At 65.7% G+C, this 23,649-nt stretch overlaps 3 protein-coding genes across 3 annotated transcripts in view; 2 read left to right on the top strand and 1 right to left on the bottom strand.

The window, feature by feature from the left end:
• LOC136788588 (liprin-alpha-3-like) overlaps positions 1-4,202 on the top strand; it is a 37,152-nt gene extending 32,950 nt beyond the window's left edge. The window contains 2 exon segments of the mRNA XM_066987150.1: positions 3,038-3,106; positions 3,999-4,202. Of these exon segments, the coding sequence (XP_066843251.1) occupies positions 3,038-3,106; positions 3,999-4,202 (273 nt within the window).
• A 2,781-nt stretch (positions 4,203-6,983) lies between these two features.
• On the bottom strand, positions 6,984-10,940 carry LOC136788650 (sarcoplasmic reticulum histidine-rich calcium-binding protein-like). The gene is made up of 5 exons (XM_066987272.1): positions 9,913-10,940; positions 8,776-8,844; positions 8,634-8,688; positions 7,206-7,242; positions 6,984-7,091 (listed from the first exon to the last, which is right to left on the bottom strand). Exons 1-5 carry the CDS (start codon positions 10,774-10,776, stop codon positions 7,055-7,057), a joined length of 1,062 nt encoding a protein of 353 aa, XP_066843373.1. The 5' UTR covers positions 10,777-10,940; the 3' UTR covers positions 6,984-7,054.
• A 697-nt stretch (positions 10,941-11,637) lies between these two features.
• LOC136788587 (zinc finger and SCAN domain-containing protein 22-like) lies at positions 11,638-23,418 on the top strand. Its single transcript, XM_066987149.1, is given in 11 exon segments — positions 11,638-11,738; positions 12,325-12,520; positions 12,523-12,542; positions 13,838-13,895; positions 13,898-13,921; positions 13,924-14,052; positions 17,577-17,594; positions 19,339-20,087; positions 21,478-21,625; positions 22,474-22,619; positions 22,621-23,418. Coding segments are annotated over 11 exon segments (2,301 nt in total). The 5' UTR covers positions 11,638-11,723.
• Positions 23,419-23,649: the final 231 nt, after the last annotated feature.

Below are 23,649 nucleotides of genomic sequence, written 5' to 3'. Positions count from 1 at the left end.
ACTGGGAGGGACTGGGAGGCACTGGGAGGGACTGGGGAGGGGAAATGGGGGGGATTTGGGGGGATATAGGGGGGCTACAGGGAGAAAAAGGGGGGATTTGGGGGGAGCTGGGAGCACTGGGAGGGACTGGGAGGGGAAATGGGGGGCTTGGGAGGGACTGGGAGGGGAACTGGGAGCACTGGGAGGGACTGGGAGGGGAAATGGGGGGGATATGAGGGGAACTGGGAGCACTGGGAGGGACTGGGAAGGACTGAGAGGGGAAATGGAGGGGATATGAGGGGAACTGGCAGCACTGGGAGGGACTGGGAGGGGAACTGGGGGGACTGGGAGGGACTGGGAAGGACTGGGAGGGGAAATGGGGGGGATATGAGGGGAACTGGGAGCACTGAGAGGGGAAATGGGGGGGATTTGGGGGAAAATGGGGGGCTGCTGGCCCTCGCCGACACCTTCGACTGGGCCGACCTGGCCCTGCTGCTGCAGCCCCCCCACCCAGAACACCCAGCTGGGGAACTGGGAGGCACTGGGAGGGACTGGGAGGGGAAATGGGGGTGATTTGGGGGGAAATAGGGGGGCTACAGGGAGAAAAAGGGGGGATTTGGGGGGAACTGGGAGCACTGGGAAGGACTGGGAGGGGAAATGGGGGGCTTGGGAGGGACTGGGAGGGGAACTGGGAGCACTGGGAGGGACTGGGAGGGGAAATGGAGGGGATATGAGGGGAACTGGGAGCACTGGGAGGGACTGGGAGGGGAACTGGGAGCACCGGGAGGGACTGGGAAGGACTGGGAGGGGAAATGGAGGGGATATGAGGGGAACTGGGAGCACTGGGAGGGACTGGGAGGGGAACTGGGAGGGACTGGGAGGGACTGGGAAGGACTGGGAGTGGAAATGGGGGATTTGAGGGGCAAACTGGGAGCACTGGGGAGGGGAACTAGGGGGGATATGGGGGGAACTGGGAACACTGGGAGGGACTGGGAGGCACTGGGAGGGGGGATGTGGGGTCACTGGGAGGGACTGGGAAGGACTGGGAGGGGAACTGGGGGGATTTGGGGGGATTTGGGGGGAAATAGGGGGCATTTAGGGGGAAATAGGGAGGATTTGAGGGGAACTGGGAGCACTGGGAGGGACTGGGAGGGACTGGGAGGGGGGATACGGGGGTCACTGGGAGGGACTGGGAAGGACTGGGAGGGGAAATGGGGGGGATTGGGGGGGAATTTAGGGGGAAATGGGGGGATTTGGGGGAAAATGGGGGCTGCTGGCCCTCGCCAACACCTTTGACTGGGCTGACCTGGCCCTGCTGCTGCAGACCCCCACCCAGAACACCCAGATGGGGAACTGGGAGGCACTGGGAGGCACTGGGAGGGGAAACTGGGGGGATTTGGGGGCAAACAGGGGGCTATGGGGAGAAATAAAGGGGATTTGGGGGGACTGGGAGCACTGGGAGGGACTGGGAGGGGAAATGGGGGGATATGAGGGGAACTGGAAGCACTGGGAGGCACTGGGAGGGACTGGGAGGGGAAATGGGGGAGATTTGGGGGCAAACGGGGGCTATGGGGAGAAATAGGGGGGATTTGGGGGGAACTGGGAGCACTGGGAGGGGCTGGGAGGGGAAATGGGGGATATGAGGGGAACTGGGAGCACTGGGAGGCACTGGGAGGGACTGGGAGGGGAAATGAGGGAGATTTGGGGGCAAACGGGGGCTATGGGGAGAAATAGGGGGATTTGGGGGGGAACTGGGAGCACTGGGAGGGACTGGGAGGGGAACTGGGAGCACTGGGAGGGACTGGGAGGAGGGATATGGGGTCACTGGGAGGGACTGGGAAGGACTGGGGAGGGACTGGGAGGGGAAATGGGGGATATTTGGGGGGAAATAAGGGCATTTAGGGGGAAACAGGGAGGATTTGAGGGGAACTGGGAGCACTGGGAGGGACTGGGAGGAGGGATACGGGGTCACTGGGAGGGACTGGGAAGGACTGGGAGGGGAAATGGGGAGGGTTTTGGGGCAAATGGGGGATTTAGGGGGGAATTAGGGGGGATTTGGGAGGAAATGGAGGGGATTTGGGGGGAACTGGGAGCACTGGGAGGGGAACTGGGGGGACTGGGAGGGACTGGGAAGGACTGGGAAGGACTGGGAGGGGAAATGGGGAGGGTTTTGGGGCAAATGGGGGGATTTTGGGGGGAATTAGGGGGGATTTGGGAGGAAATGGGGGGATTTGGGGAGAACTGGGAGCACTGGGGAGGGACTGGGAGGGGAACTGGGGGTACTGGGAGGGACTGGGAGGGGAACTGGGGACACTGGGAGGGACTGGGAAGGACTGGGAGGGGAAATGGGGAGGGTTTTGGGGCAAATGGGGGGATTTTGGGGGGAATTAGGGGGATTTGGGAGGAAATGGGGGGATTTGGGGGGAACTGGGAGCACTGGGAGGGGAACTGGGAGCACTGGGAGGGACTGGGAGGGGAACTGGGGGGACTGGGAGGGACTGGGAGGGTAACTGGGAGCACTGGGAGGGACTGGGAAGGACTGGGAGGGGAAATGGGGAGGGTTTCGGGGCAAATGGGGGGATTTTGGGGGGAATTAGGGGGATTTGGGAGGAAATGGAGGGGATTTGGGGGGAACTGGGAGCACTGGGAGGGGAACTGGGAGCACTGGGAGGGACTGGGAGGGGAACTGGGGGTACTGGGAGGGACTGGGAGGGGAACTGGGGGTACTGGGAGGGGTTGGGAGGGACTGGGATAGGAAATGGGGGGGGGACTTGGGGGGAAATTGGGGGGTTTGAGGGGAACTGGGAGCACTGGGAGGGACTGGGAGGGGAACTGGGGATACTGGGAGGGACTGGGAGGGGAACTGGGGACACTGGGAGGGACTGGGAGGGGAAACGGAGGGGATTTGGGGGGATTTAGGGGGAAATGGGGGCGGATTTAGGGGAAAATAGGGGGAGAATGGGAACTGGGAGGCACTGGGAGGCACTGGGAGGTAAACTGGGAGCACTGGGCTGGGACTGGGGGTGCTCAGCCCCCCCGACCCCCGTGCCCCCCCCAGGCCCGGCAGCTGCTGGAGAAGGAGTTCAGCGCCCTGCTCAGCGCCGGCACCGAGCGGCGCCTGGACGAGGTGGGCCCCCCCGCCCCCCCCGGGCCCCCCAGACCCCCCCCCAAGACCCCCCAAGACCCCCCCAGGACCCCCCAGGACCCCCCCCCCGAGACCCCCCCCAGACCCCCTCCCGCCCCCCCCCCCATAACCGTGACCCCAAATCCCCCCAAACCCTTCCCCCCCCCAGGATGGTGCCCCCCGAGACCCCCTCTGAGACCCCCCCGGGCCCCCCCCATTTCCTTGTGCCCCCCGAGACCCCCCCCCCCCCCACCTTCTGCCCCCGACCCCCCCATACGACACGACCCCCCCCCAAAATCCTTCCCCCCCCCCCCAGCCCCCCAAAGACCCCCCTAACCCCATTTTTTTTAATGGGGGGGGGGGCAAAAGGAAGGGGGGGATATATTTTTTGCCCCCCCCCGAATTTTCTTGCCCCCCCTCCAGGAAAGAGCCTCGTGTCTCCCCCCAGCCCCCCCCAACCCTTCTTTCCCCCCAGCCCCCAAAGAACCCCATAACCCCATTTTTATTTATGGGGGGAGCAAAAAAAGGGGGGACATGACTCTTGCCCCCCCCCACGATTTTTGCCCCCCCCCAGGACTGGAGGCCTTGTGCCCCCCCCCATGTCTCATGCCCCCAGACCCACTTTTCCCCCAGCCCCCCCAAAAACCCCCTCTCAACCCCATTTTTTTTTAATGGGGGGGGCAAAACGAAGGGGGGGGACATATTCTTGCCCCCCCCAATTTTTTTTGCCCCCCCCTCCAGGAAAGAGCCTTTTGCCCCCCCAACCCCCCCCCCCAACCCCTTCCCCCCCCAGCCCCCCCAAAGACCCCCCTAACCCCATTTTTTTTAATGGGGGGCAAAACGAAGGGGGGGGGATATATTTTTTGCCCCCCCGAATTTTTTTGCCCCCCCCCAGGACGGAGCCAAGGCCTTCAGCCGCTCGCCGTCGTGGCGTAAGCTGCTGCGGGAGAAGGAGCTGCGGGGGGGGGGCCCCGACGCCGCCGAGATGCTGCCCCCCAACTTCCGCAGCGGGCCCGTGGCCCCCCCGGCCCTGCAGCTGCGCAAGCTGCAGCCTGACGGTGAGGGGGGGGCAGAAATAAAATGGGGGGCGCAGAAATAAAATGGGGGGGCCCAGAAATAAAATGGGGGGGGCAGAGAATTAAAATGGGGGGCAGAGAATTAAAATGGGGGGGCACAAAGGGGTTATAGGGGGGCAAAAAGGGGTTATGGGGGGGCAGAAAAGCCTTGGGGGGGGCAAGGGGTTACGGGGGGGGCAAAAATATTGGGGGGGCACAGAAATAAAATGGGGGGGCAGAGAAATAAAATGGGGGGGCAGAGAATTAAAATGGGGGGGCAAAGAATTAAAATGGGGGGCAAAAAGGGGTTATGGGGGGGCAGAAAAGCCTTAAGGGGGGGGCGAGGGGTTATGGGGGGGCACAGAAATAAAATGGGGGGGCCCAGAAATAAAATGGGGGGGCACAGAAATAAAATGGGGGGGTAAAAGGGGGCACAGAAATGGGTTATGGGGGGCAAAAAGGGGTTATGGGGGGGCAGAAAAGCTTTAAGGGGGGGCGAGGGGTTACGGGGGGGCCAAAAATATTGGGGGGGGCACAGAAATAAAATGGGGGGGCAGAGAAATAAAATGGGGGCAGAAAATTAAAATGGGGGGCACAAAGGGGTTATAGGGGGGCAAAAAGGGGTTATGGGGGGGCAGAAAAGCCTTAAGGGGGGGCGAGGGGTTACAGGGGGGGCACAGAAATATGGGGGGGGGGCACAGAAATAAAATGGGGGGGGCAGAGAAATAAAATGGGGGGCACAGAAATAAAATGGGGGGGCACAGAAATAAAATGGGGGGGCCCAGAGAATAAAATGGGGGGGCAGAGAATTAAAATGGGGGGCACAAAGGGGTTATGGGGGGCAGAAAAGCCTTAAGGGGGGGCGAGGGGTTATGGGGGGGCACAAAAATATGGGGGGGGGCCAGAAATAAAATGGGGGGCAGAGAAATAAAATGGGGGGCAAAAAAATAAAAGGGGGGCACAGAAATAAAATGGGGGGCACAAAGGGGTTATGGGGGGGCAGAAAGGGGTGATGGGGGGCAAGGGGTTACGGGGGGGCCAAAAATATTGGGGGGGCACAGAAATAAAATGGGGGGCCCAGAAACAAAATGGGGGGGCAGAGAATTAAAATGGGGGGGGGCACAAAGGGGTTATGGGGGGCAGAAAGGGGTGATGGGGGCAGAAAAGCCTTAAGGGGGGGCGAGGGGTTATGGGGGGCACAACAATATTGGGGGGCACAGAAATAAAATGGGGGGCCCAGAAATAAAATGGGGGCAGAGAAATAAAATGGGGGCACAAAAATAAAATGGGGGGGCAGAGAATTAAAATGGGGGGGCACAAAGGGGCTATGGGGGGGCAAAAAGGGGTTGGGGGGGCAGAAAAGCCTTAAGGGGGGCAAGGGGTTACGGGGGGGCAAAAATATTGGGTGGGACACAGAAATAAAATGGGGGGCAGAGAAATAAAATGGGGGGCAGAGAAATAAAATGGGGGGCAGAAAATTAAAATGGGGGCACAAAGGGGTTATGGGGGGGCAGAAAAGCCTTAAGGGGGGGCGAGGGGTTACGGGGGGGGCACAAAAATATGGGGGGGGGGGGCAGAAATAAAATGGGGGGCAGAGAATTAAAATGGGGGGCACAAAGGGGTTACAGGGGGGCAAAAAGGGGTTGTGGGGGGGCAGAAAAGCCTTAAGGGGGGGGCCGAGGGGTTATGGGGGCACAAAAATATGGGGGGGGGGCAGAAATAAAATGGGGGGGCACAGAAATAAAATGGGGGGGCACAAAGGGGTTGGGGGGCACAAAGGGGTTATGGGGGGGCAGAAATATGGGGGGGGGACACAAAAATATGGGGGGGGGCACAGCCCCGTGGGGGTCGGGGGGGGGTGCTTTTGGGGAGGGGGGGGTCCTGACCCTTTTTGCCCCCCCCCCCGCAGGTAACTCCAGTGCCCCCCAGCGGGGGACGGGGTCTCCGTGCGGACCTACTCCTGCTAGCGGTGAGGGGGGGGCAATTTTTTTTGGGGGGGGGGGGCGCGATTTGGGAGGGGGGGACAATTTGGGGGGGTCCTGGGGGGGGGGGCAATGGGGGGGGGGGCAAAATAGGGGGCAATTTTGCCCCCCCCCCCCCATTTGTTGGGTTGGGGGGGTGATAAAATGGGGGCGATTTTTTGGGGGGGGGGGGCAATTTTTTTGGGGGGGGGGGGGAATTTAGGGGGGGGGGAATTTAGGGGGGGGCAATTTAGGGGGGTCCTGGGGGGAAATGGGGGGGGGGGCAAAATGGGGGCAATTTTTACCCCCCCCCCACTTGATGGGTTGGGGGGGGGATAAAAAGGGGGGGGCAATTTTTTTGGGGGGGGGGTTGAATTATTTTGCCCCCCCTCATTTATCCCCCCCCCCTTCCAGGAACGCCGACGGATGAAGCCTGCGCCCCCCCCCCGTGCCCCCCCCCCCCCCAAAAAATTTGAACCGGCTCCGGTTCTGCTGCTACAAGGGGGGGGGGGCGCACCCCCCCCCCCCCCGCTGCCTTCGCGGCCCCCCCCCAAAAAAAAATGGGGGGGGGGGGCAGCGGGGGGGGGGGGGCGTTTTTAATTTTCCTCCGGGGGGGGGCGGTTTTGCATGAAAAAAAAACAACGAATTAAAAACGGGGAAAAAAAAAAAGCACAAAAACGGCGAATTCGGAGTTTTTCCCCCAAAAATAAATTATTGGGGGGGGGGGCACGGTCAGGCCCCCCCCCCCGTTAAAACCCTGCCCCCCCCCCCTTCAGACCCATTTTACCCCATTTTGTGCCCCCCCCCAAGGAAATTTTCAGTGTTTCAAATATTTTATTGCCCCCCCCCCCATTTTTTTTGGGGGGGGGGCGAATTTTAATGGGGGGATTTTGGGGGGGGGGGATTTTTTGGGGGGGGGGGGGCCCCCCACGCTCTCAGGCTTCCGGCGGCTCGAAGATGGTGGCGAGTGACCTGGGGGGGGGGAAATAAATGAGGGGGGGGGGGCCCAAATTTTTGGGGGGGGGGGGGGGGGTCGGGGGGGGTCGTGGCCCCCCCCCCCCAAAAAAAAATGGGGGGGGCACTTACTGGAGGAGGGCCCCCGAGAACTCGTCCAGGAGGCTGCCTGCAAGGGGGGGGAATGGGGGGGGGGTCAGGGAGTCCCCCCCCAAAAAAAAAAATGGGGGGGGGCACCGGGGGGGGGGAGGGGCCGGGGGGGATTTTGGGGGGGGGGGGGGTCCCAGGGATTTTTCGGGGGGGTCCCAGGGATTTTTTTGGGGGGGGGGGCCAGAGGTTTTGGGGGGGGGGGGGTCCTAGAGATTTTTGGGGGGGGGGTCCCAGAAATTTTTGGGGGGGGGTCCCACAGAGGTTCGGGGGGTCCCAGAGATTTTGGGGGTCCCACAGAGATTTGGGGGGGGTCCCAGAAATTTGGGGGGGTCCCAGAGATTTTGGTGGGGGGGGGGTCCCAGAAATTTTCGGGGGGGTCCCAGAGGGGTTGGGAGGGGTCCCAGGGATTTTGGGGGGGGTCCTAAAGATTTTGGGGGGGGGTCCCAGAAATTTGGGGGGGGTCCCAGAGATTGTTCGGGGGGGTCCCAGGGATTTTGGGGGGGGGTCCCAGAAATTTGGGGGGGTCCCAGAGATTTTCGGGGGGAGGTCCCAGAGATTTTTGGGGTGGGTGGTCCAAGGGATTTTGGGGGGGGGTCCCAGTGATTTTCGGGGGGGGTCCCAGAGATTTTCGGGGAGGGTCCCGGGGGGGGGTCCCAGGGATTTTGGGGGGTGGGGGGTCCCACAGAGATTTGGGGGGGGTCCCAGAGGGGTTGGGAGGGGTCCCAGGGATTTTTGGGGGGGGGGGTCCCAGAGATTTTTTTGGGGGGGTCCCAGAGATTTTGGGGGAGTCCCAGAGATTTTTGGGGGGGGTCCCAGTGATTTTCGGGGGGGTCCCAGAGAATTGGGGGGGGGGGTCCCACAGGGATTTTGGGGGAGTCCCAGAGATTTTGGGGGTGTCCCAGAGATTTGGGGGGGGGGGTCCCAGAAATTTTTGGGGGGGTCCCACAGAGGTTGGCGGGGTCCCAGAGATTTTGGGGGGGTCCCACAGAGATTTGGGGGGGGGTCCCAGAAATTTGGGGGGGTCCCAGAGATTTTGGGGGGGTCCCAGGGATTTTGGTGGGGGGGGGGGGGGTCCCAGAAATTTTCGGGGGGGGGGTCCCAGAGGGGTTGGGAGGGGTCCCAGGGATTTTTGGGGGGGGGGTCCCAGAGATTTTGGGGGGAGGTCCCAGAGATTTTGGGGGAGTCCCAGAGATCTTGGGGGGGGGGTCCCAGTGATTTTCGGGGGGGTCCCAGAGAATTCGGGGGGGTCCCAGAGATTTTGGGGGAGTCCCAGAGATTTTGGGGGGGTCTCAGTGATTTTTGGGGGGGGGTCCCAGAGATTTTGGGGGGGGGGAGGGTTCCCAGGGATTTTGGGGGGGGATCCCAGGGGATTTTGGGGGGGGGGTCACGGAGGGGTCGCCCCCCCCTCACCGGGCTGGCAGGCGGTGTCGCAGAGCAGGGGGCAGAGGTAGCAGAACTGGCAGCCCTGGGGGGCACAAATCGAGGGGGGGTCAGGGGTGCCCCCCCCCGTGTGCCCCCCCCCCCCATAATTTGTGCCCCCCCCCCCCATTACCTGGCAGTGGGGGCAGTGCTCGCCGGGGTCCCCCTCGGCGCAGGGGCAGCGCTCGCAGACCTGGCAGTGCTGGGGGGGGGGGGGGCACAAAAATGGGGGGGGCACAAAATGGGGGGGGGGGGCACAAAATGGGGGGGGCACAAGGGGGGGGACACAATGGGGGGAAAATGGGGGGCACAAAAATGGGGGGGGCACAATGGGGGGGCACAATGGGGGAGGACAAAAGGGGGGGCACAAAAAGGGGGGGGCACAAAAATGGGGGGGCACAAAAATGGGGGGGCACAATGGGGGGCCACATTGGGGGGACAAAAGGGGGGCACAAAATGGGGGGCACAAGGGCGACAATGGGGGGGACAAAATGGGGGGCACATTGGGGGGACAAAAGTGGGGGCAGAAAATGGGGGCAGAAAATGGGGGGGCACAAGGGGGGGACAAAGGGGAGGACAAAAGGGGGGGGCACAAAAGGGGGGGCACAAGGGGGGGCACAAGGGGGGGGTCACAATGGGGGGGGACAAAAAGGGGGGGGTCACATGGGGGGGGTCATAAAATGGGGGGGCACAGGGGGTGTCCCCGAGGTGACCCCAAGTGGGGGGGGGGGGGGGGGCACACACAGACACGGGACCCCCACCCCGGGGGGGGTCCCCAAGGGTTTTTTTTGGGGGGGGGGAACACAAGGGGGGCACCCAGGGGGTCCCCAAGGGGTTTCGGGGGGGAATCCCCAAGGGGTTTTTTTGGGGGGGGGGGTCCCAAGGGGGCAGTGGGGACCCTTTGGGGGGGGGGGTCCCAAGGGGATTTTTGGGGGGGGGGGTCCCCAAGGGGCATCGGGGGGGGGTCCCAAGGGGCTTCTGGGGGGGGGCCCCAAGGGGTCGGGGGGGACCCTAAGGGGGGGGAGCAATGGGGGGGGGGGTCAAGAGGGATCCGAGGGGGGTCCCAAAGGGGTCAGGGTGCGGGGGGGGGGGTCACAAGGGGCGTGCGGGGGGGGGAGGGGTCACAAGGGGCAAGCGGGGGGGGTTCCCCAAGATTTTTTTGGGGGGGGTCCCCAAGGGGCATCGGGGGGGGGTCCCAAGGGGCTTCTGGGGGTCCCCAAGGTTTTTTTGGGGGGGGTCCCGGGGGGGGGGGGTTGTTCCCCCCCCGTACCTCGCAGAAGGCGCAGTAGCGGCAGATGGAGCCGGGCCGGTAGCGGCCTTCGGCCTCCTCCTCCTCCTCCTCCTCCTCCTCGGAGCTGTCCCCGTGCCCTTCCTCCCCCTCCCCCTCCTCCTCCTCCTCCTCCTCCTCCGAGCTCCCAGGGTCAGCGTCGCCATGGCGACGGCCCTGGGGATGCTCCTGGTCGCCGTGGTGACGGCCGCGGGGGTCACCGAGGTCGTCGTCATGGTGACGGTCGCGGGGGTCGTCGCCATGGCGATGGCCGTGGGGGTCACCGAGGTCGTCGTCATGGTGATGGTGATGGCCATGGGGGTTGTTGCCATGGCGATGGCCGTGGGGGTCACCGAGGTCGTCGTCATGGTGATGGCCATGGGGGTTGTTGCCATGGTGATGGCCTTGGGGGTCACCGAGGTCGCCGTCATGGTGATGGCCATGGGGGTCGTTGCTATGGCGGTGGCCATGGGGGTCGTCGCCATGGTGATGGCCGTGGGGGTCACCGAGGTCGTCGCCATGGTGATGGCCATGGGGGTCGTTGCCATGGCGATGCCCATGGGGGTCACCGAGGTCGTCACCGTCGCCATGGGGATGGCCACGGAGGTCACCGAGGTCATCGCCGTCGCTATGGTGATGGCCATAGGGGTCGTTGCCATGGCGATGGCCACGGAGGTCACCGAGGTCGTCGCTGTCGCTATGGTGATGGCCATGGAGGTCACCGAGGTCGTCGCCATGGTGATGGCCATGGGGGTTGTTGCCATGGCGATGGCCATGGGGGTCACCGAGGTCGTCGCCGTCACCGTGGTGACGCCCGGGGGTCACCGAGGCCGTCGCCGTGACGATGGCCGCGCTGCCGGTCGTCATGGCGACGGTGCCCCCCTCCTCGTCGCCACGGCGACGCTCGCCGGGGTCTCCCCCCCGGCCCCCCCGTAGGGCAGGGGGAATCCCCCGTCGCCGGGGCGATTTTGGGGGGGGGCCCCTCCCCGCCCCCCCCGTGCCCCCCAGGCCTGGGGGGGCCGGGACCCCCCGCTGCCCGGGGGTGCCGGGGGGCCAGGAGCAGCCCCAGCAGCACCCAAAGGAGCCGGGGCCCGGCCATGGCTGCCGGGCTCTGAGCGACGGCCCCAGGTGCCCCCCGCGGCCCCCCCCCCCGGCTATAAATAGACCCAAAGCAGAGCGGGGGGGGGGCGTTTTACCCCCCCCCCCCAAAAAAAAATTCCATTCCATTTTCGGGGGAGGGCAAAATTTTCTTGGGGGGGGGCAATATGGGGGGGGCAAAATTTTCTGGGGGGGCAATATTTTGGGGGGGGGCAATATTTTCGGGGGCAATATTTTCTTGAGGGGATCAATATTTTGGGGGGGGCAATATTTTTTAGGGGGCAATATTTGGGGGGGCAATATTGGGGGGGAAATATTTGGGGGGGGGGCAATATATTTTTTATTGGGGGGGGGGCACTGGGCGCACGGGTGCCCCCCCCCCCCCCGGCCAAGTTCCCAAGGCGGGGGGAATTCCCTTGGCTATAAATAGGGGGGGGTCACGCGCTGGCCCAGGGCATTATGGGATACCTCGGGGGGGGGGGGCTTTTGGGGGGGGGGGCACCGAGGCCGCGCATGCGCCCCGTAGGGCCCAACCCCCCCCCCCGCCCCCCTTTCCCAGCTCAGGGCCAAGCGGGGGCTCAAGGCCCCCCCGGCCTTGTGCCCCCCCCCCGGCCTTGTGCCCCCCCCCCCCCCAGCACCCGTGGGTGGCAGCGGGGGGCATAAGGGGCGCCCCCCTCGCCCCCCCCCCCAGAGGCTGCTGCCGGCCCCACAGCGCCATGGGGGGAGCGCAGGTGAGCGGGGGGCAGCGCCCCCCCCATATGGGGCTGGGGGGGTTATGGGGTGGGGGGGTTAGGGGGCTGGGGGGGTTATGGGGTCGGGGGGGTTATGGGGTCGGGGGTGGTTATGGGGTCGGGGGTGGTTATGGGGCTTGGGGGGGGTTATGGGGCTTGGGGGGGTTATGGGGCTTGGGGGGGTTATGGGGTCGGGGGGGTTATGGGGCTGGGGGGTGGTTATGGGGTGGGGGGTTATAGGGGGAGTTATGGGGCGGGGGGCGGTTCTGGGGTGGGGGGGTTATGGGGTGGGGGGTGTTCGGGGGGTTAAGCCCCATATGGCTGTAGGGCAGTTGTGGGGTGGGGGGCAGTTATGGGGCGGGGGGGCTATGGGGTCGGGGGGGGGCCATGGGGCGGGGGGTTATGGGGTTATGGGGCCGGGGGGGGGTATGGGATGAGGGGGGTTTATGGGGCGGGGGGCGCGTTTATGGGGCGGGGGGGTCCACGGAGTGGGGGGGGGGGGCACGGGGTGTGGGGGGGTTATGGGATGGGGGGGGGCTATAGGGGCAGCCCCCCCCCCCCCCCCCCTCCCGCTCCCCCCCCCCAGGTCTTGTTCCTGGTGGCGCTTTTGGGGCCCCCCCCCCCGGCGGGGGGGGGGCACCCTCCGGCCGCTTCCCCCGCTGTTGCCGGGGGGGGGGGGGCCCTTCGCTCGGGGGGGTCGCCCCCCTGTCGCCCCGTCAACGTGACGGTGGCGGTGGAGAAGGACGGGTGCCCCCAGTGCCTGGCCGTCACCACCACGGCCTGCGGGGGTACTGCCGGACCCGGGTACGGGGGGGGGCACGGGGGGGGCACGGGGGGCGTAGATGGGGGCCCGGGGGGCGTAGATGGGGGCCCGGGGGCTGGGGGGGTTATATGGGGTGTGGGGATGGGGTTGGGGGGGTAAGGGGGGTTATAGGGGGTGGGGGGGGGCACGGGGGGGGCACGGGGGGCGCGGGGGGGCGGGGGGGCATAGGTGGGGGGCCCGGGGGCTGGGGGGGTTATATGGGGTGGGGGGGTTATGGGGGGGGGCCTGGGATGGGGTTGGGGGTGTTATAGGGGGTGGGGGGGGCACACACGGGGGGGGAGTACGGGGGGGGGCACGGGGGGGCACATGGGGTGCGGGGGGGCGTAGATGGGGGGCCCGGGGGCTGGGGGGGTTATATGGGGTGGGGGGGGTTATGGGGGGGGCCTGGGGATGGGGTTAGGGGGTGTTGGGGGGGGGGGTATGGGGACACGGGGGGGGTCATTTCGTGGGGGGGGGCTCATTTCGTTGGGGGGGTCATTTCGTGGGGGGGGGGGGCTCATTTTGGGGTGTGGGGGGCTCACTGTGTTGGGGGGCTCATTTTGGGGGGGGGGGGTCATTCCAGGGTGTGGGGGGCTCACTTTGTTGGGGGGGGGGCTCATTTTGGGGGGGGGCTCATTTTGGGGGGGGGGGGCTCATTTTGTTGGGGGGGCTCATTTTGTTGGGGGGGTCATTTCGGGGCGTGGGGGGGCTCACTTTGTTGGGGGGGCTCACTTTTTTGGGGGGGCTCATTTCGTGGGGGGGCTCATTTTGTTGGGGGGCTCATGTTTTGGGGGCTCATTTCGGGGTGTGGGGGGCCTCATTTCGGGGGGGTCGTTTGGGGGGGGGTCATTTCGTGTGGGGGGGTCTCATTTTGTTGGGGGGCCTCATTTTGGGGGGGGGCTCATTTCGTGTGTGGGGGGGCATTTCGTGGGGGGGGCTCTTTTCGTGGTGGGGGCTCATTTCGTGTGGGGCGCTCATTTTTTTGGGGGGCTCATTTTTTTGGGGGGCTCATTTCATGGTGTGGGGGCTCATTTCCTGTGGGGGGTCTCATTTTGGGGGGGGGGCTCATTTCGTGGGGGGGGGTCATTTCGGGGTGTGGGGGGCTCATTTTTTTGGGGGGGGCTCATTTCGTTGGGGGGCTCGTTTCGGGGGGGCTCATTTTGGGGTGTGGGGGGCTCATTTTTTTTTGGGGGCTCATTTTTGGGGTGGGGGGCTCATTTTTGGGGTGGGGGGCTCATTTTTTTGGGGGCGCATCGACGAAGATCCTGACCCCCCCCCCCCCCCCCCCCCCCCATAGGAACCGGTGTACCGCAGCCCCCTGGGCGCCCCCCCCCAGGCCTCCTGCACCTACGGGGGGTCCGCTACGAGCGGTGGCTGCTGGGGGTGCCCCCGGCACCGACCCCGCCGTGGCCGTGCCGGTGGCGCTGAGCTGCCGCTGCGCCCGCTGCCCCATGGCCGCCGCCGACTGCACCGTGGCCGGCCTGGGGCCGGCTTTCTGCGGGGCCCCGGGGGTTCGGGGGGCAATAAAAAAAAAATAAGCGGGGACCCCCCCGGGGACATCCCCCCCCCTCCCCGAGACCCGCTTCTGTTATCGGCTCTGTTCGGGGCCTAAACGGGGGGGGTTGGGGACCCCCAAAGTGAGACCGGGACCCCCCCCCCCAATGCCCCCCCCACCGCATGTTGCCCCCCCCCATTTTGGAAATCGGGGACCCCCCCCCAAAAAATGCCCCCCCCCCACGCCCCCTTCTCAGTTATCGGCTCTGTTCGGGGCCTAAACGGGGGGGGGGTGGGTTGGGGACCCCCAAAGTGAGACCGTGACCCCCCCCCCAATGCCCCCCCATGTTGGCCCCCCCCCCCATTTTGGAAATCGGGGACCCCCCCCCCCAAAAATGCTCCCCCCCCCACCCCCTTCTGGGTCATTGGTGTTCAGGGCCTAAACGGGGGGGGCAGGTGGGCTGGGGACCCCCCCAAAGTGCGACCTTAACCCCCCCCAATGCCCCCCACCCCCCGATCCCATTTTGACCCCCCCCCCCCCATTTTGGAAATCGGGGACCCCCCCCCAAAAAATGCCCCCCCCACGCCCCCTTCTCGGTTATCGGCTCTGTTCGGGGCCAAACGGGGGGGGAGGTGGGTTGGGGACCCCCCAAAGTGAGACCGTGACCCCCCCCCCCCCAATGCCCCCCCCCCCATGTTGGCCCCCCCATTTTGGAAATCGGGGACCCCCCCCCAAATAAAACCCCAAACGAAGGCCTGATCTTGGGATCCCCCCAAACGAAGACCCCATATGGGGACCCCCCCCCCAATAAAAATCCAATTTTGGACCCCCCCCCCCCCAATGAAGACCGAATTTTGGGGACCCCCCCCCAAAAGAAGACCCCATCCTGGGGACCCCCAAATGAAAACCCCATCTGGGACCCCCCCCCCCCCCAAATGAAGACCCGATCTCCCTGTGCATCGCCTATAGGTGGGGCGGGGGGGCACCCATGGGTGGGGGGGGGGGGCACCCTTATGCAGCACCCAGCACCCATGGGGGTGGGGTGGTCCCTGTGCATCGCCTATAGGTGTGGGGGGGGCACCCATGGGTGGGGGGGCACCACGAGCAGCACCCAGCACACCCCCACCCCCACCCCGTGCAGCACCCATGGGTGGGGGCACCCTCATTCGGCACCGAGCACCCATGGGTGGCGGGGGGGGGGCTATCTCCCTATTTATTGCCTATAGGTGGGGGGGCACCTGGGGGGGGGAGGGCACCACGAGCAGCACCCAGCACCCCCCCACACACACATCCCGTGCAGCACCCATGGGTGGGGTGGGTGGAGGCACCCTTATGCAGCACCCAGCACCCATGGGTGGGGGTGGAGTCTCCCTGTGCATCGCCTATAGGTGGGGGGGCACCCATGGGTGGGGGGCACCACGTGCAGCACCCAGCACACCCCCACCCCGTGCAGCACCCATGGGTGGGGGGGCACCCTTATGCAGCACCCAGCACCCATGGGTGGGGGGTGGGGTGTCCCTGTGCATCGCCTATAGGTGGGGGGGGCACCCATGGGTGGGGGGGCACCACGAGCAGCACACACACACACACACCCCGTGCAGCACCCATGGGTGGGGGGGCACCCTCATTCAGCACCCAGCACCCATGGGTGGCGGGGGGGGGGGGCTATCTCCCTATTTATTGCCTATAGGTGGGGGGCACCCATGGGGGGGGAGGGCACCACGAGCAGCACCCAGCACCCCCCCCCACCCCGTGCAGCACCCATGGTTGGGGGGCACCCTCACTCAGCACCCATGGGTGGGGAGCACCACACTCAGCACCCAGTACACCACCCACACCCCGGGCAGCACCCATGGGTGGGGGGGGCACCCTTATGCAGCACCCATGGGTGGCGGTGGGGGTGGGGGTGGTATCCCTATGCATCGCCTATAGGTGGGGGGGCACCCATGGGTGGGGGGGCACCACGAGCAGCACCCAGCACACACACCGCACCCCGTGCAGCACCCATGGGTGGGGGGTGGGTGGTCCCTGTGCATCTCCTGTAGGTGTGGGGGGCACCCATGGGTGGGGGGGGCACCCTCTTTCGGCACCCATGGGGGGGGGCACCCTCATTCAGCACCCATGGGTGGGGGGGGGGGCACCCTCTTTCGGCACCCATGGGTGGGGGGGGCACCCTCATTCAGCACCCATGGGTGGGGGGCACCCAGCGCAGTGCCCAGCCCCCCCCCGCTCCCCTGCTCTCCACTTGGCCCCGCCCCTTGTCCCCGTGCCGCCCGGCCATTGGCCCGCCGAGCTGCCACTCCCGCCCCCTGCCGCTGGGCGGGGCGCAGGGTGATTGACGGCTCGGCGGGCCAATGGGGAGCTTCGGGGGCTTTTTGGGGGGGTGCAGGGGGTGGGGGGGGGGCAATAGGGGTATGGGGGGGGCAATTTTTTTGGGGGGGGGGTCCAGTTTGGGGGGGCAGGGGGTGGGGGAACAATTTGGGGGTGGGGGGGTCCAGTTTGGGGGTGCATAGGAATGGGGGTGGGGGCAATTTTGGGGGGGGGGGGGGTGCAGGGGGGTGGGGGGGGCAATAGGGGTATGGGGGGGCAATTTGGGGGTGCGGGGGGGGGGGCAATTTGGGGGGGCACAGGGGGTGGGGGGGTCCAGTTTTGGGGTGCATGGAGGGTGGGGGGGCAATGGGGGCAATTTAGGGGGTGCGGGGGGTGGGGGGGCAATGGGGGGGGAGTTCCAGTTTTGGGGGCACCCACGTTTTTTATGGGGGGGGCATTTTGGGGGGGGGGTCCAGGGCCGTGCCCCCCCCCCCCCACGCCCCCTCCTCCACTTCCGAATAAAAAAAATTATTTTTTTTTTTTTTCCCTTTTCTGGATTTTTTGTAATTTTTTTTTTTTTGGGGGGGGGTCCCCGAGCCCCCCCCCCCAAAAAAATTAACCCCTTCCTCCCCGCCGCCGTCTCCGGGCTCTATAGGGTTAAGGCCGGTCCCTGAGTGACGCCGGCGGATGGGGGGGGGCGGGGGGGGGGGCAAATTCCGGTTGGGGGGGGGGGTGTTCCGGTGGGGGGGGGGGGGAATAATTCGGGGGGGGGGCGCTGCGGGGCCGGGCCCGGCCGCTCCGGCCCTTTGTGTCGGCGAGCGGGGCGAGGCGGCGGGGCTACCAGGTCCGGGGGGCTACCGGGTTCGGGGGGGGGCTAGCAGGTTGGGGGGGGGCTACCGGGTTCGAGGGGGGGCCACCGGGTTCGGGGGGGGGGGCTACCGGGTTCGGGGGCTACCGGGTTCGGGGGAGGGGGCTGGACGGGGTCTGGGGGGCGGGCAACGGGGCCGGGGAGGGGGCCACCAGGTTCGGGGGGGGCTACCGGGTTCGGGGGGCTACCAGGTTCGGGGGGGGGCCACCAGGTCCGGGGGGGGCCACCAGGTCCGGGGGCTACCGGGTTCGGGGTGGGGGGGGGGTCTACGGGGCCTGGGGGGGCTACGGGGCCGGGGAGGGGCCACCAGGTTCGGGGGGCTACCGGGATCGAGGGGGGCCACCAGGTCCGGGGGGGCTACGGGGTTCGGGGGGGGCATCAGTTTGGGGGGGGGGGTCTACGGGGCCTGGGGGGGGCGGGCTGCGGGGCCGGGGAGGGGCCACCAGGTTCGGGGGGCTACCGGGTTCGGGGGGGGGCCACCAAGTCCGGGGGGGTTCTACGAGGCCGGGGGGGAGGCTTTGGGGACGGGGGGGCTACCGGGGCCGGGGGGGCCACCGGGGCCGAGGGGGGGGCTGTGGAGCCGGGGGATGGGCTACGGGGCCGGGGGGGGGGCTACCAGATCCGGGGGGGGGCCACCAGGTTCGGGGGGGGCTACGAGGCCGGGGGGGGGGCTCTGGGGCCGGGGGGGGGCTCTGGAAGGGTTTGCATGGGCCGGGGGGGCATTGCAAAAGCTGGGGGGGGGGGGATTGGTTTGGTTGGGGGGGGGGGGATTAAAAGGCTGGGGGGGGGTCGCATGGTCCCCGGGGGGGGGCATTTTCTTGGTTCGGGGGGGAAATTGCTTGGTTCGATGGGGGGGGGGCTCCCGAGGTTTTTTGCAAGGCTGGGGGGTCCGTTGGGGTCTTGGGGGGGGGGAGGGGGGGCAGGAATATTTCGTGGTGCTGGGGGGGGGGGGGGCACTTTGCTGAGCCTCCCCCTCTCTTCTCTCCCACAGAGCCCCCACTTCTCTGGCCGCTTGCCAACAACCCCCCCCCCCCCCCAAATTCCACCCCCCCCCCCCCCACCCCCCCAAATTCCAACCCCCCCGTTCCCCGATTTCCCCCCCCCGAAATCTCCCCCTAAATTCTACCCCCCAAATTCCACGCCCCCGAAATCCCCCCCCACCCCCAAATCCCCCCTCCAAGTCCCCCCACCCCCAAATCCCCCCCAATCCCAAATCCCACCCCCAATCCCAAATCCCCCCCAAGTCCCCCCCAAATCCCTCCCCCCCCAAATCTCAAATCCCCCCCCCATGGACCCCCCCGCCGCCCCAGCTGCCGACTGCTGCAGCCGGGGGGCCGGGGCCGGGCCACCCCCTCCCTCCCGTCACCCTGGGGGGGCACCGATCCGGCTGGGGGGGGCACCGATCCGGCAGGGGGGGCGTCAATCCGGTTTGGGGGACCACCAATTCGGCTGGGGGGGGGCGCCAATCGGGCTGGGGGGAGCACCAATTCGGTTTGGGGGGGCACCAATTCGACGGGGGGGCCACCAATCCAGCTGGGGGAGTCAATCCGGTTTGGGGGGCCACCGATCCGGCTGGGGGCGCCAATTCGGCTGGGGGGAGCACCGATTCGGCTGGGGGAGTCAATCCGGTTTGGGGGGCCACCGATTCGGCTGGGGGCGTCAATCCGGCTGGGGGGCCACCAATCCGGTTGGGGGGGGCACCGATCCAGCTGGGGGGCACTGATCCTGCTTGGGGGAGCACCGATTCGGCTGGGGGGGGCGTCAATCCAGTTTTGGGGGCCGCCGATTCGGCTGGGGGGGCGTCAATCCGGTTTGGGGGGCACCAAGCCAGCTGGGGGGGCACCAATTCGGCTGGGGGGCGCCAATTCTGCTTGGGGGAGCACCAATCCGGCTGGGGGGCCACCGATTCGGCTGGGGGGGGAGTCAATCCGGTTTGGGGGGGCACCGATTCGGCTGGGGCGGGCGTCAATCCGGTTTTGGGGGCCGCCGATTCGGCTGTGGGGGGAGTCAATCCGGTTTTGGGGGCCACCGGTTCGGCTGGGGGAGGCGTCAATCCGGTTTGGGGGGCACCAAGCCAGCTGGGGGGCACCAATTCGGCTGGGGGCGCCAATTCTGCTTGGGGGAGCACCAATCCGGCTGGGGGGCCACCGATTCGGCTGGGGGGGAGTCAATCCGGTTTGGGGGGGCACCGATTCGGCTGGGGCGGGCGTCAATCCGGTTTTGGGGGCCGCCGATTCGGCTGGGGGAGTCAATCCGGTTTGGGGACCACCGATCCGGTGGGGAGGGGCACCAATTCTGCTTGGGGGAGCACCGATCCGGCTGGGGGGAGTCAATCCGGTTTTGGGGGCCGCCGATTCGGCTGGGGGAGTCAATCCGGTTTGGGGGGCCACCGATTCGGCTGGGGCGGGAGTCAATCCGGTTTGGGGGGCACCGATTCAGCTGGGGGAGGCGTCAATCCGGTTTTGGGGGCCGCCGATTCGGCTGGGGCGGGCGTCAATCCGGTTTTGGGGGCCGCCGATTCGGCTGGGGGGAGTCAATCCGGTTTGGGGGCCCACCGATCCGGTTTCTTGCGGGGGGGGAGCCGGGACGGAGCTGCGGCGCCTCCGCTTTCGGCACTTCCGCTACCAGGAGGCCTCGGGGCCCGGGGACGCGGTGCGGAGGCTGCGGGAGCTGTGCCGGGGCTGGCTGCGGCCGGAGGCGCTGAGCAAGGAGCAGGTGCTGGAGCTGCTGGTCCTCGAGCAGTTCCTCTGCATCCTCCCCGAGGACGTCCAGAGCTGGGTCTGGGTCCGGCACCCCGAATCCTGCGCCCAGGCCGTCGCCCTGGCCGAGAGCTTCCAGCCCCGGAGGGGGGACGGAGGGGGCGGCGAGCGGCAGGTGAGGGGAGCGGGGAGGTGGTACACCCCCCCCCCCCCAAAAAAAAAAAAAAAGGGGTGCGGGCGCCTTCGTTCCCACAAAAAGGGGTGCGGGCGCCTTCATCATCCCCCCAAAAATGGGCGCAGACGGCCAAGAAATAGGGTAGCGACCCCATTGCGACACCCCAAAAAAGGGTAGCGACCCCATTGCAACACCCCAAAAATAAAGGGTAGCGACTCCAGTGTGACACCCCCAAAAAAAAGTAGTGACCCCATTGCGACACCCCAAAAAAAGGGTAGCGACCCCAATGCGACACCCCAAAAATAAAGGGTAGCGTCCCCAGTGTGACACCCCCAACATAAAGGGTGGCGACCCCATCGTGATACCCCAAAAATAAAGAGTAGCATTCCCAGTGTGACACCCCCAAAATAAAGGGTAGCACCCCGAACAGAAAATCCCCCAAAATAAAGGGCAGGGTCCCCATCGTGACACCCCCAAAATAAAGGGTAGTGACCCCATTGTGACACCCCAAAAATAGGGTAGTGACCCCATTGTGACATCCCCCAAAATAAAGGGTAGCACCCTGAACAGAAAATCCCCCAAAATAAAGGGTAGCGGCCCCATTGTGACACTCCCCAAAATAGGGTAGCGACCCCATCGTGATACCCCAAAAATAAAGGGTAGCGACTCCAGTGTGACACCCCCAAAAAAAAGTAGTGACCCCATTGTGACACCCCCAAAATAAAGGGTAGCGTCCCCATTCCAACAGCCCCCCAAAAAAACGGTAGCATCCCCATCGTGACACCCCCAAAATAAAGGGTAGCGTCCCCATTGTGACCCCCCCCAAAATAGGGTAGCGACCCCATTGCAACACCCCCAAAAAAGGGTAGTGACCCCAATGCGACACCCCCAAAATAAAGGGTAGCATCCCAGTGTGACACCCCCAAAATAAAGGGTAGCGACCCCATCGTGACACCCCCAAAATAAAGGGTGGCACCCCATTTGCAATGCCCCCCCCCAAAAAATAGGGTAGCAACACCCCCCAAAATATAGGGTAGCACCCCCTTTGTGATGCCCCCCCCAAAATATATAGTAGAACCCCCTTTGCGATGCCCCCCCCAAAATATAGGGTAGCCCCCACTTTGCAGTGACCCCAAAAATTAAGGGAATCACCCCTTTTGCTATGACCCCCCCCAAAATATAGGGTAGCCCCCCCCCCTTTGCGGTGACCCCAAAATATAGGGTAGACCCCACTTTGCAATGCCCCCCCCCAAAAAACTAGGGTAGCAACACCCCCCAAAATATAGGGCGGCGCCCCCTTTGCGATGTCCCCCCCCCCCCAAAAAAAATATAGGGTCGCCTCCCCCCCTAACCTTTGGGGCCCCCCCCCCGTTGTGCTCGGGTCCCGCAGGTGAGGGTGCGCGTCAAGGTGGAGGCCCCCGGGGACGCGGAGCACCCCGAGGTGGTCGTGGCCCCCCCGAGCCCCCCCCCGGAGCCCCCCCGGCCCCCCCGGAGCAAGGTCAAGTTCGACCCCGAGAGAGAGAACCTGCGGGTAAAAGGTACGGGGTCGGAGGAAAAGGGTGGGTTTTCCCCCAAAATATGGGGGGGGGGGAGCTCAGGTTGTGTCCCCCCCCAGCCAAAAAGAGCCCCCCCCGGTGCTGGGAAAGCCCTTGGGGTATTGAGGAGGGGGAGAAGAAGGTGGCCCCCACCCAATGGGATTTGGGTTTTTTTTCCACGGGATTTGGGTGTTTTCGAGGGGATTTGGGATTTTTTCCAAGGGATTTGGGTTTTTTTCCAAGGGATTTGGGGTTTTTCCAGGGGATTTGGTTTTTTTTCCAGGGGATTTTGTTTTTTTTTTTTTTTTTTTCCAGGGGATTTTGTTTTTTTTTCCAGGGGATTTGGTTTTTTTTTTTCCGGGGGATTTGGGTTTTCTTACAGGGGATTTGGGATTTTTTTCCAGGGGATCTGGTGTTTTTCCATGGGATTTGTTTTTTTTTTCCAGCAGATTTGGGGTTTTTTCCAGGGGATTTTTTTTTTTTTTCCGGGGGATTTGGTTTTTTTTCCAGGGGATTTGGGGTTTCTCCAGGGGATTTCGGATTTTTTTTCCAGGGGATTTGTTTTTTTTCCAGGGGATTTGTTTTTTTTTCTAGGGGATTTGGTTTTTTTTCCAGGGGATTTGGGGTTTTTCCATGGGATTTGTTTTTTTTTCCAGGGGATTTGGTTTTTTTTTTCCGGGGGATTTGTTTTTTTTTCCGGGGGATTTGGGGTTTTTCTCCCCGGCGGCGGGACGCGGACCACCTCCGCCGCTGCTGCAGGAGACCCCAGGGTGTTGAGGAGCACCCTTGGGGGGGGCTCCCCAACCTCATGCGCCCCCCCCCCGTTTCTCTTCCCCCTCCCCACCCCACAGGTCGGACGGTGGCGAGCGGCGAGCAGGAGGACCCCAATTTCCCCCGCCGAGCCCTTCCGCGCCTCCTCCCCCGCCCCCTCCGGCCTGACCCCCCCGTCAGGACCCCCCCCGCCGACGGAGAACCCGGTCAGGACCCCCCCTCCGACGGCGACCCCCCCGCCGACGGCGACCCCCCGCCACACGAAGACCCCCCAGCGGACGGACTCCCCCCAGCGTACGGAGACCCCGCGGCGCGCCGAGACCCCCCGGCGGCGCGCGCAAGACCCGCTTCCTACAGACCCCCCCCCGCAGACCACGAGACCCCCCCACCGACCCAAAGGGACCCCCCCAACCCCTCGGCGGCCACCACCCCGGGGACCTTCCGAGGCTGCCGAGGGCCCGGAGGGAGAAGCGCCGCGGGCGATACGGGCGCCCGGCAAGGAGCGCCCCTACCAGTGCGGCGAGTGCGGCAAGTGCTTCGGGCGCTTGACCCACCTCAAGACCCACCAGCGGACCCACACCGGGGTGAAGCCCTACGCCTGCGGCTCGTGCGGCAAGAGCTTCGGCCACCTCTCCACCCTCACCACCCACCGGCGGCTCCACACCGGCGAGCGGCCCTACGGCTGCGGCGCCTGCGGCAAGACCTTCACCAACCCCTCGGACCTCAACAAGCACCAGCGGTCGCACACGGGCGAGCGGCCCTACCCCTGCGCCCGCTGCGGCAAGCGCTTCAGCCAGCAGTCCAACCTCACCATGCACCGGCGGTCGCACACCGAGGAGCGGCCCTACCCCTGCGGGGCCTGCGGCAAGAGCTTCAAGTACCTGGCGGACCTGACGGTGCACGGGCGCTCGCACACGGGCGAGCGCCCCTTCCCCTGCGCCCACTGCGGGAAGAGCTTCAGCAACAAGTCGTCGCTCGCCCGCCACACGCGGATCCACGCCCGGGCGGCCGCCAGGGACAAGTGATTGAGGGGGTGGGGTGGGGGGGAAGGAGAGGATGGGGTGGTGGCGGTGGTCCCCGTGGGGTGGTGGTGGTCCACCAGGAGGTGGGAGAGTTGGGAGAGGATGGGGTGGCGGTGGAGGTCCTGAGGAGGTGGTGGTGATGGGGTTGGGAGAGGATGGGGTGGTGGTGGTGGTCCCCGTGGGGTGCTGGAGGTGATGGTGATGGGGTTGGGAGAGGATTGGGGTGGTGGTGGT

The sequence above is a fragment of the Anser cygnoides genome, chromosome W (genome assembly GCF_040182565.1).
Source record: "Anser cygnoides isolate HZ-2024a breed goose chromosome W, Taihu_goose_T2T_genome, whole genome shotgun sequence".
Taxonomy (NCBI): Eukaryota; Metazoa; Chordata; class Aves; order Anseriformes; family Anatidae; genus Anser; species Anser cygnoides.
Note: the sequence above shows the minus strand (reverse complement) of the source record. Positions and strands in the feature narration are given on the sequence as shown.